Source organism: Cololabis saira, chromosome 9 (genome assembly GCF_033807715.1).
Source record: "Cololabis saira isolate AMF1-May2022 chromosome 9, fColSai1.1, whole genome shotgun sequence".
Taxonomy (NCBI): Eukaryota; Metazoa; Chordata; class Actinopteri; order Beloniformes; family Belonidae; genus Cololabis; species Cololabis saira.
This window is the reverse complement of record NC_084595.1, coordinates 41152522-41168488: the sequence shown is the minus strand read 5'-3', so window position 1 is coordinate 41168488 and position 15967 is coordinate 41152522. Positions and strand designations below refer to the sequence as shown.

At 39.7% G+C, this 15967-nt stretch overlaps 1 protein-coding gene across 1 annotated transcript; it reads right to left on the bottom strand.

Annotated features, from left to right (window-relative positions):
- Positions 1–5190: 5190 nt before the first annotated feature.
- Positions 5191–13461, bottom strand: LOC133451301 (uncharacterized). Its single transcript, XM_061730269.1, has 6 exons — positions 12088–13461; positions 11854–11970; positions 8053–8123; positions 5562–6825; positions 5328–5444; positions 5191–5214 (listed from the first exon to the last, which is right to left on the bottom strand). The coding sequence occupies exons 1-6, from the start codon at positions 13459–13461 to the stop codon at positions 5191–5193; spliced, it is 2967 nt and encodes a 988-aa protein (XP_061586253.1).
- Between the last annotated feature and the right edge of the window lie 2506 nt (positions 13462–15967).

Below are 15967 nucleotides of genomic sequence, written 5' to 3'. Positions count from 1 at the left end.
AAATAAATGTGAGTAAACAAGTGACTAAATGATGTGTGCAACACCTGGTGATCGTCAAAGCCCTTCATCCTCCCTGTATCCTGTGAAAACCATATTTTTGTACCGCTGTTTAAACTGGCTCATGCTTGGACATTGCTTGAGCTCCGCACCCAAACTGTTCCACAACTTCACTCCACATAACGAAATAGTAAATGTTTTGAGTGTTGTGCGGACACAAAGATGTTTTAAATTGTTTCCCCCCCTCAAATTGTAATCCCCATCTCTGTTAAAAAAAAATGTTTGGATATTTCAAGGAAGCATGTTGTTTTTAGCTTTGTACATAGTTTGTGCTGTTTGAAAGTGAACCAGATCAGTAAATTTTAATGTTTTGGATTTTAAGAAGAGTGAATTTGTGTGATCCTTGTAACCGGCATTATGAATGATCCTTATGGCTCGTTTTTTTGCAGCATTCACAATGATTGTAGTGTACATTTATAAGTATTGCCCCAAACCTCCGCGCAGTAATTTAAATATGGTAAAACCAGTGAACAATAGAGAATGTGGAGTGATTTGTGGTCCAGAATATGTTTTGCCTTATTGATTACTGAGATGCTTCTTGATAGTTTGTTTTGTACATGTTTTGAGTGAGATTTCCAGTTTATTTTATCATCTATTATTACACCAAGAAACTTATTTTCATGAACTCTTTCAATATCCACACCTTCAATTTGCACCTGCACTTGAGTATCCCTTTTACAATTCCCAAATAACATGATTTTAGTTTTACTTAAGTTTAATGATAATTTGTTTCTGTCAAACCACCTCTTTAATTTGCACATTTCTGCAGTGATCACATCCAGTAGCCCCTTTAAATCCCCCCCAGAACAAAAAATATTTTTGTCATTGGCAAACAATACTAATTTTAATATTTTTGATACCTTGCAAATATCGTTGATGTAAAGGATGAACAGTTTTGGACCCAGTACTGACCCCTGGGGGACACCACAAGCAATGTCCAAGCATGACGATGTAAACTCTCCCAACTTCACAAATTGTTTCCTGTCTCGTAAATAACTTCTCACCCAGTGCAATACTACGCCCCTGATCCCATACCGTTCCAGTTTATTGATTAATATGTTATGATTGATTGTGTCAAAAGCTTTTTTAAGGTCTATGAATACTCCAACTGCATACTGTTTGTGGTCTATTGCGTTTGTAATTTCCTCTATTGATTCAATTATTGCCAGTGATGTTGAGCTGTTTGATCTGAATCCGTACTGACTGTCAGAAAGTAATTTATGTTTATCTATGAATTTGTCTAGTCTGTTATTGAATAGTTTTTCTAAAATTTTTGAGAATTGTGGAAGTAAAGAAACAGGCCTGTAATTTGTGTAGTGGTGTCTATCCCCAGTTTTATACAGCGGTACAACTTTAGCTATTTTCATTTTGTTTGGAAATTTACCGGTTTGGAATGACAAGTTACAGATGTATGTTAGTGGTTCTGAAATCCCATCAATGACCTTTTTTACAGTTTTCATATCAATTTCATTACAATCGGTGGATGTTTTATATTTACATTTATTTACAATATCTATTATTTCTTTTTCTTCCACTGCTGTAAGGAACATTGAGCTGGGATTCCTATCTATAAGATTGTCATTCCAATCATCAGATGACAATGGATCAGGGATTTTTTCTTTAAATTTACATTAAAGAAAGAAATTATTTCTTTGTTCAAATAAACCAGATAGCACTGCCCCCGACATGATTCATGAAATGTACGTAAGCAGACAAGCTTTTCTTTACTTTAATATATATATATATTTATTTTGGAACAAAGTTACTGTAGATCCAATACAAGTCTCTGACTGTTAAAGGTTATTGGAGCAAACCATGTTTGACTTTTGAATCAACACGTATGTTTCGGGTAAAGCACGTCACTAATGGGTTAATAAATGCACAAGAAGCGATGTTGTCATTCTCTGAGGAATTACAATCTTCAATCTTTGTTAGCGTTGATATCTTCTTAGTTTCCACACACTGATTTGGAACATTAACAGAACATTCACGTAGACGGAAATGTCCAACATCTATGTCCGAGCCAGTCGATGTTCAGAAAAATAACATGAAGGGTTGAGGTTGGAAACTGAACATGCGTTTTATGATGCGGTAAGTTTAATGACTTTACAGTTCATTGTGTAAAGATACAGTGGATGATACTGCGACCCCACAGGAGCTGTAGCACTCGTGAGATGGTGTAGAGGAACTTCCAGGAAGGAGGAGTCAGACCAGATGAAAGCTTTGCACAAAACTAACAGACTAAACACTGATTAGTGGGTGTAGTTCAGCATAATCCGGAGCATCTTGGTCGTCTGCCTGACTTCACATCATTCCCGGACTGACAGCCAAAGACCTGGATTTTTTCAGACCCAGGGTTCTGAAATCTGCGTGGCTCAACTATGCAAGTTTCTCCAAGGCCTCTTCAACATTGTTTCCCAGAGACAGGAGAATCAGAATCAGAATCAGGTTTATTGGCCAAGTCAGGTCAAACAAGACGGGGAATTTGACTCGGTTATTTTCACTCACTGTACAGTAAATAGATAAATGACAGCTCTTAGTAACATATATACAATTTCTTTTAAAAAGTGAAAGGTGCAGCAGTATGAGGTAGACATGGTTATTGAAAGGTCCATTGTTACAGCATATGATTGTGGTTATTATTATTATTGCACAGTGATTGATTACTCTGAGACTCTATGAGTGTTGAGAGTTCATCAGAGAAGGTTCCAGTGTCCATCGTGTACCAAAAAACATCTCATCCATCTGCCATCAGTGACGGTAAAGTCTTTTCCCTAAGAGTCCATATCATTAAAGTTCTAGAGAGACTATCTTTGGCTCCCCTTTGGAAGCAAACAACCATCTCTCAGGACCTATCCAACTTTGCTTACTGTGTGCTAACTGGGGTTAAAGATACCACTATAATGCTTCAGTAGGCCCACTCTCATCTGGATGACAGATAAAGCACTGAAAAATCATGTTCCTTCATTTCTTTACTGCATGTAACACATTCTCACTCGTAGTACTATGTGACAAACTCCAGGAAACACAGGTGGATGCCTCCACGATCACCTACATTATCATATAGGGCTGGGCGATATATCGAGATTTTAATATATATCGATATATTTTCAAACGCGATATGGTACGAGACAATATCGTTTATATAGATTAAAAAAAATTTTTTTATGATTTTGATATAGCTTATTTTGTGACAAATTGACTTGAATGTTTTATTTGAGATTTGCACAAATGTTTTGTTATTTGCACAACTGTCAACCTCAGTGGAAAAGTCTGCCTGTTACTGTCTACATTGTATTAATTGCACAGTGTATTTTAATTTAATTGTTATGCAGGAAAGGGATATTTGTTTTATTTTATTCAAGAAGCATTTTTATTCTATATATATGCAGGCAGTTTATTTTTATTTCATTTGTTTTATACATTTTGATATTGTGCAGACCTCTGTTAATAAAGGAACCTGTGTGACATTTGGCACGAGGCTTTGTATTAAAACTGACTGTTTTTTTAAGGGTTTGCCTCAGAAAAAAAGTGAAGCTAACAGAGATGCTATGCTATAATGCTTTGGGGGAAACCCCAATTATGGCACAGAAAAAAATATTGATATATATCGAGTATCGCCATTCAGCTAGAAAATATCGAGATATGACTTTTGGTCCATATCGCCCAGCCCTATTATCATATATCTGATAAAGAGACTACTTTTTGTGAGGTTTTAAGCAGCTCGTCATCGTCGCAGGAGGCTATACTTTCAGCATCAATATTCACTCTGTACAAACATCAAAACTTCCTGCACAACTCAGTCTTGCCGCTATCAGAAAACCTCAGATGACTCTGCTGTGGGGAGATGTGTCAGTGGAGAACAGGAGGCTGAGTGCAAAGGACTGGTGGAATACTTTATAGAATACTATTTCCTTCATGGCAGAAGAGCTGGAGATGGTGGAGGACGACAGAGACCCATGTGCTCACCTGGACAACAGACTGGAGTTACAATGTGATGCTGAGGCTCTTTAGAAAAGGGTATTTTGTAGATTTTACATCTTGGAGACGTTTGTATCCCTCGATATTTACAGCAAGATGTTGCATATATTCTATAGGTCTGTGGTGGAGAGTACAGTTTTACTTGCAGCAGCATCAGAGCCAGTAGGTGACACACAAAGGTCATGTATGTCTTGGAAACTGCTTTAGAATAACCTTGTGTGACAGGTGTGTTTACTAAACCCTGTAAAATACCAATGTGGATTTTTAGATGCTGTACCTCCTTCCACCAGTAGGGGGCTCTGTTTGACCACCAGTGAGGACAGACGAGCGGTGTCAGGTTTCAGCCTCAGTCAAATAAATGTTATTCATCATCTCCAGTGACTTATTATTGAAATAACAAAACAATAATGATCATTTTCTCCTCGTAATAATATTATTATTTTTATTATTAATAGTAGTATTAGTATTATTGGTAAATGAGTCCAGGAAAATAGGTATATTTGTCTGCAATTAAGTGTTTTTAGTGAATAACAAACATAAATACAGTATATTAAGAAACGCTTTACATGCATACTTTACTAGTTAATTGCATATTTGTGAGCACATATAAATAAAAATTATGAAACAACCACAAAACAAAAGGTTTTACTTTTGAGAAAAGACTTTATTTATTCATTACATAAGGTGTCAATTTGTTTACACATTAAAATGCATCATCTTCTTCATAATTCTTGTTCCGTTATTTCATTTACATCTAATCTCAATCATCAGCAGCGTAAAATAAACTAATATATCACCATGATGATTTCAGTGTAACACAGTACTCTAGACTTCCACATCCATCCAGGTTTGAACAACAGCACAACAGATCATCTGTGTCGAGTATGTGTGTGTGTGTTTACATTTATATCTGTGAAGCACTTTGTGTTACACAAATTGTATGAAAAGATTGAGTTTTAAATGTTAAAGGAGGCTTTAAAGATGCAGTGATGGAGAAACAACATACAAATATATTTAGAAACATTCAAAAGTCTTATGTAGCAGTTAGAAATTTAAAGAGAGTCTAACAGGAGCCAATGAAGAGCTGAATTTAAGTTAGGAACTCAAACCAGCAGATTAAAAATGTATGAACAAACGGCATTGATCTCTCCATCATTGTTGACTTGATGCATCAGTCTGAGAGGAGTAAAGACGCAACACAACGATGAACTCAGCAAGAGATTGGACACTTATGTGGGTTTATAAAACCTTGCAGTGTCTCCCCATGTGAACCAGAGATGTATCCCAACATGAAGTGGTTGTGTGAAAGTGGTCTGGACTCTGTGGAGAAGCGTCATGGTCTCAGAGACGCTGTAGAACGACAGAATACCTGCTCTGTGATCCAGGTAGACTCCCACTCTGGAGGACTGAGAATCAGAGACGGGGGTTTTGAGTTTGTTATGCCAAAATTTGTTACTTTGATTTTCACAAAATAAAGCCCAAGATGTGTTATTATGTCCAAATTGAGTGGCTGGTGTGTTGACATCCTTGTATGTGACTGCTACTAAACCTCCTTTTCCTCCCCACTCCACTTCCCAGTAACAACGTCCAGTCAGACTCTCCTCACTCAGGATCTGAAACCCTACAGAAGATCTCTCCGGGTGACTAGGATAAAACTGTGAACCTGTCGTTAATGTTGCTTTCCTGTTTCCCTCAGATAACACCAGCTGGTTGTGTGCTGTGTTTCTATCCAGCGTGATTTCACGTGAATATCTTAAGAAGTCAGCTCTGGTTCTTGGCTCTGGTGGCTGTGACAGTAAAACATCTGCCTCAGTCACTCTCAGTGAGATGTCAGTCCATTTCTTTCCCAGAATGTCCTGTAGTTCCTCTCTGGTCTCTGACACAGCAGCTTGTACATCCTCAAAGTACTTCAGAGGGCGTCTATGGATGCCGGATGAGTGTGTGGACTCACTGAGTGGCAGCAGTGAAGTGTAGCCGTGTAGAAACTGGTTATGATCTTCTGTGCGTGAAAGCTGCTCCATGTCGGTGTCTTTCTTCTTCAGGTCAGTGATCTCCTGCTGCAGCTTCTCTTGAACTTCTTTCACCCGACTCACTTCAGTTTCCTGTTGGGATCTGACCTTCTGCTTCACATCAGAGCTTCTCTTCTGGATGACAAGCACCAGCTCCCTGAAGATCTTCTCACTGTCCTCCACTGTTTTATCAGCAGAACGATTGATGTTCCCCACCTCTCGCTGCAGCAGCTTCACCTCCTCCTCCAGGTCCTGTACCTTCGTCTGGATCTTTTGTCGAGTCATCCCCATCTCCCTCTGTTTCTCTGCCCTTTCTGTTTTGGCTGAGACTACGTCATGGCCTTTATGCTCATCCACGGTGCAGACGTAACAGACGCTCTGCTGATCGGTGCGGCAGAACATCTTCATCACCTCGTCGTGGAGAGAGCACAAGTTCTCCTGTAAAGTCTTGGCGGGCTCCACAAGCTGGTGTTTCTTTAACTGTGCCACACTGTAATGGCTTTGGAGGTGTTTCTCACAGTAAGAGACCAGACACACCAAACAGGACTTTATGGCTTTCAGTTTCCTTCCAGTGCAAACATCACAGGCAACATCTTCAGGTCCTGCATAGGAGCAGTCAGCAGGAGCCGCTTGGAGTCCTGTCGTCCTCAGCTGCTCCACCAAAACTGCTAACATGACATTTTTCACCAGGAGAGGCTTCGGTGTGAAGGTCTGCCTACAGTCAGGGCAGCTGTGGGTCTTCTTGTGCTCCTTTTCATCCCAGAAGTTTCCAATAAAACTTCATGCAGTAACTGTGTCCACAGGGAATAGTCACCGGATCCTTCAGTAGATCCAGACAGATTGAACAAGTCAAAGTTTCCTGGTCCGGCTGAGCTCCTTTCTGCGCCATTTCACCTGTCAGAGGCAGAGAGTGAGTGTGTGAATTTAAGTTTCTTTTTCCTGGAGGTAGAACCATGTGACCGTGCAGTGAGTGGAGCCAATCAGCTCTCAGTCTCCACCCACAGACTGCAGCTCTGAGAGGGATGGAACGAGGAAGTCTGCGGAGAGGACGGATCTACGTCTGAGCTCAGGAAGAAGTGGGGGGTTATTGCAACAACAAAGCTCATCTACCATTTCACCACTCCGATAAATCGTGTCTGGTAATGTAAAAGTAGTCTGTTGCTTTACTTGGCACGTAGCTGCAAACTTTCATGCAAGTGATTCAGATTTTTCACACTGAGGCTGTTTTGGTTCAAATTTGAGTCATTTCTATTTAGATGGATTTTAGATCCATGCACTAAAAAGGAATAAAGTCTTTTTGAAGCATTATGGATTTTTATTTCCAAGTGTTTTTAAAAGCAGGACATGAAACTTTGGGATAATAGATGTTAGAAATGATGTAGAACCTGAAAAACAACATACTTCCAACTGTCTAAAACCTTTATTTAGGATTAATCATTAAATATTATTGTGAGATAAGCTACTTATGTATATGTCTAAAGTTCAGCATTTTGTCTACACTTTCCCTCCTGGGAGATTTTTGGTCCGGATCAAAATTGAGCCATTTCCATTTAAATTCTAACAAGAGTTGAAGAGAATCAGATGTTCACGTGTCTAAATATAGCAAAGTCAACCAACAACATACTTTATTTTTCTTTTTACAAAAAAGTGTAACATTTTATGACCAAGATAGAAATAAAAGTGTCTTCAATTGGATCATATTGATTTATTTTTCATCAGTAATGTAGACTGTGAAAACCATGGACAGAATTGTCTCCTTAAGAGAAAAGTGTCATGCTGGCTCCTCCCACACCTCCACGGTCAGCATGGCCAGCCCTCTGATCACCGTCCTGACACTACAACTCCCAGCATGCCTCAGTTCCCCTCATGGACTGCACCTTTGCCCTCATCACCTTCATCCATTCCCCCTTGTGTCGTTCCTGCTGCACAAACCCAGCTCATGCTGGAGTCCTGGTTGCTCCAACTTCCTGTGAGTTTCATCTACACCTGTGTCTCTGCGTCTCACCGCACAGTGTCATTGTTATTAAACCGTACTTTAGTCACGTCTGCACTTGTGTCCACCTGCTGCTTGGAAACCTGACAAAAACAACATTTTCATCACTAAAATCAGAGAGAAAAATACTGTTTTTATTTGACACACTCAGGCATTGACAGAAGGAAAATGCAGGCACATTATGGATATTTATCATGGAGCACAATCAAGACATTAAAGAAAGAAATGATTTCTTTGTTCAAACAAACCAGATAGAACTGCCCCCGACATGATTCATGAAATGTACATAAGCAGACAAGCTTTTCTTGACTTTAATATATATATTTATTTTGGAACGAAGTTACTGTAGATCCAACACAAGTCTCTGACTGTTAAAGGTTGTTGGAGCAAACCATGTTTGACTTTTGAATCAACACGTATGTTTCGGGTTAAGCACGTCACTAATGGGTTAATAAATGCACAAAAAGCGATGTTGTCATTCTCTGAGGAATTACAATCTTCAATCTTTGTTAGCGTTGATATCTTCTTAGTTTCCACACACTGATTTGGAACATTAACAGAACATTCACGTAGACGGAAATGTCCAACATCTATGTCCGAGCCAGTCCATGTTCAGAAAAATAAAATGAAGGGTTGAGGTTGGAAACTGAACATGCGTTTTATGATGCGGTAAGTTTAATGACTTTACAGTTCATTGTGTAAAGGTACAGTGGATGATACTGCGCCCCCACAGGAGCTGTAGCACTCGTGAGATGGTGTAGAGGAACTTCCAGGAAGGAGGAGTCAGACCAGATGAAAGCTTTGCACAAAACTAACAAACTAAACACTGATTAGTGGGTGTAGTTCAGCATAATCCGGAGCATCTTGGTCGTCTGTCTGACTTCACATCATTCCCGGACTGACAGCCAAACACCTGGATTTTTTCAGACCCAGGGTTCTGAAATCTGCGTGGCTCAACTATGCAAGTTTCTCCAAGGCCTCTTCAACCTTGTTTCCCAGAGACAGTAGAATCAGAATCAGAATCAGGTTTATTGGCCAAGTCAGATCAAACAAGACGGGGAATTTGACTCGGTTATTTTCACTCACTGTACAGTAAATAGATAAATGACAGCTCTTAGTACCATATATACAATTTTTTTTTAAAAGTGAAAGGTGCAGCAGTATGAGGTAGACATGGTTATTGAAAGGTGCATTGTTACAGCATATGATTGTGGTTATTATTATTATTATTGCACAGTGATTGATTACTCTGAGACTCTATGAGTGTTGAGAGTTCATCAGAGAAGGTTCCAGTGTCCATCATGTACCAAAAAACATCTCATCCATCTGCCATCAGTGACGGTAAAGTCTTTTCCCTAAGAGTCCATATCATTAAAGTTCTAGAGAGACTATCTTTGGCTCCCCTTTGGAAGCAAACAACCATCTCTCAGGACCTATCCAACTTTGCTTACTGTGTGCTAACTGGGGTTAAAGATACCACTATAATGCTTCAGTAGGCCCACTCTCATCTGGATGACAGATAAAGCACTGAAAAATCATGTTCCTTCATTTCTTTACTGCATGTAACACATTCTCCCTCGTAGTACTATGTGACAAACTCCAGGAAACACGGGTGGATGCCTCCACGATCACCTACGTTATCATATAGGGCTGGGCGATATATCGAGATTTTAATATATATCGATATATTTTCAAACGCGATATGGTACGAGACAATATCGTTTATATAGATTTACATTTTTTTTTTTTTATGATTTTGATATCGCTTAATTTGTGACAAATTGACTTGAAGTTGTTATTTGCACAACTGTCAACCTCAGTGGAAAAGTCTGCCTGTTACTGTCTACATTGTATTAATTACACAGTGTATTTTAATTTAATTGTTATGCAGGAAAGGGATATTTGTTTTATTTTATTCAAGAAGCATTTTTATTCTATAGGCAGTTTATTTTTATTTCATTTGTTTTATACATTTTGATATTGTGCAGACCTGTGTGACATTTGGCACGAGGCTTTGTATTAAAAATGACTGTTTTTTTAAGGGTTTGCCTCAGAAAAATAAGTGAAGCTAACAGAGATGCTATGCTATAATGCTTTGGGGGAAACCCCAATTATGGCACAGAAAAAATATCGATATATATCGAGTATCGCCATTCAGCTAGAAAATATTGAGATATGACTTTTGGTCCATATCGCCCAGCCCTATTATCATATATCTGATAAAGAGACTACTTTTTGTGAGGTTTTAAGCAGCTCGTCATCGTCCCAGGAGGCTATACTTTCAGCATCAATATTCACTCTGTACAAACATCAAAACTTCCTGCACAACTCAGTCTTGCCGCTATCAGAAACCCTCAGATGACTCTGCTGTGGGGAGATGTGTCAGTGGAGAACAGGAGGCTGAGTGCAAAGGACTGGTGGAATACTTTATAGAATACTATTTCCTTCATGGCAGAAGAGCTGGAGATGGTGGAGGACGACAGAGACCCATGTGCTCACCTGGACAACAGACTGGAGTTACAATGTGATGCTGAGGCTCTTTAGAAAAGGGTATTTTGTAGATTTTACATCTTGAAGACGTTTGTATCCCTCGATATTTACAGCAAGATGTTGCATATATTCTATAGGTCTGTGGTGGAGAGTACAGTTTTACTTGCAGCAGCATCAGAGCCAGTAGGTGACACACAAAGGTCAGGTATGTCTTGGGAACTGCTTTAGAATAACCTTGTGTGACTGGTGTGTTTACTAAACCCTGTAAAATACCAATGTGGATTTTTAGATGCTGTACCTCCTTCCACCAGTAGGGGGCTCTGTTTGACCACCAGTGAGGACAGACGAGCGGTGTCAGGTTTCAGCCTCAGTGAAATAAATGTTATTAATCATCTCCAGTGACTTATTATTGAAATAACAAAACAATAATGATGATTTTTTCTTATTATCATAATTATTATTATTAGTAGTAGTAGTAGTAGTAGTAGTAGTAGAATTTGTAGTAGTGGTAAACAAGTCCAGAAAATATGTATATTTCTCTGTAATGATGTGTTTTTAGTTAATAATCATAAATACAGTGCACTAAGGAAACTGCTTTATATTCATATTTTACTAATTAATTGCATATTTGTGAGCACATATGAGTAAAAATCATGAAACAACCACAAAACCAAATATTTATTTTCAGAAAAAACCTTTATTCATTACATAAGGTGTCACTTTGTTTACACATTAACATGCATCATCTTCTTGATAATTCTTGTTACTTCTTGTAATTTCATTTACATCTGATCTCAATCATCAGCAGCGTAAAATAAACTAATATATCACCATGGTGATTTCAGTGTAACACAGTACTCTAGACTTCCACATCCATCCAGGTTTGAACAACAGCACAACAGATCATCTGTGTCCAGTATGTGTGTGTGTGTTTACATTTATATCTGTGAAGCACTTTGTGTTACACAAATTGTATGAAAAGATTGAGTTTTAAATGTTAAAGGAGGCTTTGAAGATGCAGTGATTGAGAAACAATATACACATATATTTAGAAATATTCAAAAGTCTTATGTAGCAGAGAGTAATTGAAAGAGAGTCTAACAGGAGCCAATGAAGAGCTGAATTTAAGTTAGGAACTCAAAGCAGCAGATTAAAAATGTATGAACAAACGGCGTTGATCTCTCAATCATTGTTGACTTGATGCATCAGTCTGAGAGGAGTAAAGACGCAACACAACGATGAACTCAGCAAGAGATTGGACACTTATGTGGGTTTATAAAACCTTGCAGTGTTTCCATATTGGAGCCAGAGACGTATCCCAACATGAAGTGGTTTTGTGAAAGTGGTCTGGACTCTGTGGAGAAGCGTCATGGTCTCAGAGACGCTGTAGAACGACAGAATACCTGCTCTGTGATCCAGGTAGACTCCCACTCTGGAGGACTGAGAACCAGAGACGCGGGTTTGGAGGTTGTTATGCCAAAATTCGTTACTTTTATTTTTACAAACTAAAGCCCAAGAAGTGTTATTACATCCAAATTCAGTGGTTGGTGTGTTGACATCCTTGTATGTGACTGCTACATAACCTCCTGGTCCTCCCCACTCCACTTCCCAGTAACAACGTCCAGTCAGACTCTCCTCACTCAGGATCTGAAACAGTACAGAAGATCTCTCCGGGTGAGTAGGATAACCCTGTGAACCTGTCATTAATGTTGCTTTCCTGTTTCCCTCAGATAATTCCAGGTTGTCCTGTGCTGTGTTTCTATCCAGCGTGATTTCACGTGAATATCTTAAGAAGTCAGCTCTGGTTCTTGGCTCTGGTGGCTGTGACAGTAAAACATCTGCCTCAGTCACTCTCAGTGAGATGTCAGTCCATTTCTTTCCCAGAATGTCCTGTAGTTCCTCTCTGGTCTCTGACACAGCAGCTTGTACATCCTCAAAGTACTTCAGAGGGCGTCTATTGATGCCGGATGAGTGTGTGGACTCACTGAGTGGCAGCAGTGAAGTGTAGCCGTGTAGAAACTGGTTATGATCTTCTGTGCGTGAAAGCTGCTCCATGTCGGTGTCTTTCTTCTTCAGGTCAGTGATCTCCTGCTGCAGCTTCTCTTGAACTTCTTTCACCCGACTCACTTCAGTTTCCTGTTGGGATCTGACCTTCTGCTTCACATCAGAGCTTCTCTTCTGGATGAGAAGCACCAGCTCCCTGAAGATCTTCTCACTGTCCTCCACTGTTTTATCAGCAGAACGATTGATGTTCCCCACCTCTCGCTGCAGCAGCTTCACCTCCTCCTCCAGGTCCTGTACCTTCGTCTGGATCTTTTGTCGAGTCATCCCCATCTCCCTCTGTTTCTCTGCCCTTTCTGTTTTAGCTGAGACTACGTCATGGCCTTTATGCTCATCCACGGTGCAGACATAACAGACGCTCTGCTGATCGGTGCGGCAGAACATCTTCATCACCTCGTCGTGGAGAGAGCACAAGTTCTCCTGTAAAGTCTTGGCGGGCTCCACAAGCTGGTGTTTCTTTAACTGTGCCACACTGTAATGGCGTTGCAGGTGTTTCTCACAGTAAGAGACCAGACACACCAAACAGGACTTTATGGCTTTCAGTTTCCTTCCAGTGCAAACATCACAGGCAACATCTTCAGGTCCTGCATAGGAGCAGTCAGCAGGAGCCGCTTGGAGTCCTGTCGTCCTCAGCTGCTCCACCAAAACTGATAACATGACACTTTTCACCAGGAGAGGCTTCGGTGTGAAGGTCTGCCTACAGTCAGGGCAGCTGTGGGTCTTCTTGTGCTCCTTTTCATCCCAGAAGTTTCCAATACACTTCATGCAGTAACTGTGTCCACAGGGAATAGTCACCGGATCCTTCAGTAGTTCCAGACAGATTGAACAAGTCAAAGTTTCTTGGTCCGGCTGAGCTCCTTTCTGCGCCATTTCACCTGTCAGAGGCAGAGAGTGAGTGTGTGAGTTTAAGTTTCTTTTTCCTGGAGGTAGAACCATGTGACCGTGCAGTGAGTGGAGCCAATCAGCTCTCAGTCTCCACCCACAGACTGCAGCTCTGAGAGGGATGGAACGAGGAAGTCTGCGGAGAGGACGGACCTACGTCTGAGCTCAGGAAGAAGTGGGGGGTTAATGCAACAACAAAGCTCATCTACCATTTCACCACTCCCATAAATCATATCTGGTCATGTAAAAGTAGTCTGTTGCTTTACTTGGCACATAGCTGCAAACTTTCATGCAAGTGTTTCAGATTTTTCACACTGAGGCTTTTTTGGGTCAAATTTGAAGCTTTTCTATTTAAATGGATTTTAGCTCCATGCACTAAAAAGGAATAAAGTATTTTTGAAGCATTATGGATTTTTATTTCCAAGTGTTTTTAAAAAGCAGGACATGAAACTGTGGGATAATAGATGTTTTTCTTCAATAACAAGTGACGTAGAACCTGTATTTGTATTTATTTATTTAGCACAATTTAAAAAATAGTGCAAGGAGGGAACGAAGCCCAGAGGGCTTGTACAGAGTTCCACTCCCGTCATCTACTGTAAACAGAAAATTAAATGTACAAACATAGGAAAACTCTAATTATAAACATGAAAAGAAAACAAAGATACATAATAGAGAATACATTGAAAAATTAGGACATGAGACGTTTTTTCAGCAATTTTTTGACGGATATAAATGACAATGTGGACCTCAGAGACATATCTAAATTGTTCCAGAGTTTAGGACCTCTAAATGAAATATTAAACTGATGAGAAGATGTTCGACAGAAGGGTAAATGTAGATTGACACTGTGTCTAGTTGAGTATGAATGCAAGTCAGATGAAAAACTAAAGAAATTATGAAAGGTGTCTGGAAGATCTTGCTTATTGTTGATAAACTTGTGCACAAATAAACATGAGTGAAAAACATTGGAGTTTATGAACCTGAAAAGCAACATACCTCCAACTTTCTAAAACCTTTATTTAAGATTAATCATTAACTATTATTGTGGGATAAGCTACTTATGTATGTGTCTAAAGTTCAACATTTTGTCTAAACTGTCACTCCTGGGAGATTTTCTATCTGGATCAAAATTGAGCCATTTCCATTTAAATTTTAACAGTATGTAAGAGTTGAAAAGAATCAAATGTTCACGTGTCTAAATATAGCAAAGTCAACCAACAACATACTTTATTTTCTTTTTACAAAAAAGTCTACAATTTTATGACCAAGATAGAAATAAAAGTATCTTCAGTTGGATCATATTGATTTATTTTTCATCAGCAATGTAGACTGTGAAAACCATGGACAGAATTGTCTCCTTAAGAGAAAAGTGTCATGCTGGCTCCTCCCACACCTCCACGGTCAGCATGGCCAGCCCTCTGATCACCGTCCTGACACTACAACTCCCAGCATGCCTCACTTCCCCTCATGGACTGCACCTTTGCCCTCATCACCTTCATCCGTTCCCCCTTGTGTCGTTCCTGCTGCACAAACCCAGCTCATGCTGGAGTCCTGGTTGCTCCAACTTCCTGTGAGTTTCATCTACACCTGTGTCTCTGCGTCTCACCGCACAGTGTCATTGTTATTAAACCGTACTTTAGTCACGTCTGCACTTGTGTCCACCTGCTGCTTGGAAACCTGACAAAAACAACATTTTCATCACTAATATCAGAGAGAAAAATACTGTTTTTATTTGACACACTCAGGCATTGACAGAAGGAAAATGCAGGCACATTATGGATATTTATCATGGAGCACAATCAAGACATTAAAGAAAGAAATGATTTCTTTGTTCAAACAAACCAGATAGCACTGCCCCCGACATGATTCATGAAATGTACGTAAGCAGACAAGCTATTCTTTACTTTAATATATATATTTATTTTGAAACGAGGTTACTGCAGATCAAACACAAGTCTCTGACTGTTAAAGGTTGTTGGAGCAAACCATGTTTGACTTTTGAATCAACACGTATGTTTCGGGTTAAGCACGTCACTAATGGGTTAATAAATGCACAAGAAGCGATGTTGTCATTCTCTGCAGAATTACAATCTTCAATCTTTGTTAGCGTTGATATCTTCTTAGTTTCCACACACTGATTTGGAACATTAACAGAACATTCACGTAGACGGAAATGTCCAACATCTATGTCCGAGCCAGTCGATGTTCAGAAAAATAAAATGAAGGGTTGAGGTTGGAAACTGAACATGCGTTTTATGATGCGGTAAGTTTAATGACTTTACAGTTCATTGTGTAAAGATACAGTGGATGATACTGCGACCCCACAGGAGCTGTAGCACTCGTGAGATGGTGTAGAGGAACTTCCAGGAAGGAGGAGTCAGACCAGATGAAAGCTTTGCACAAAACTAACAAACTAAACACTGATTAGTGGGTGTAGTTCAGCATAATCCGGAGCATCTTGGTCGTCTGCCTGACTTCACATCATTCCTGGACT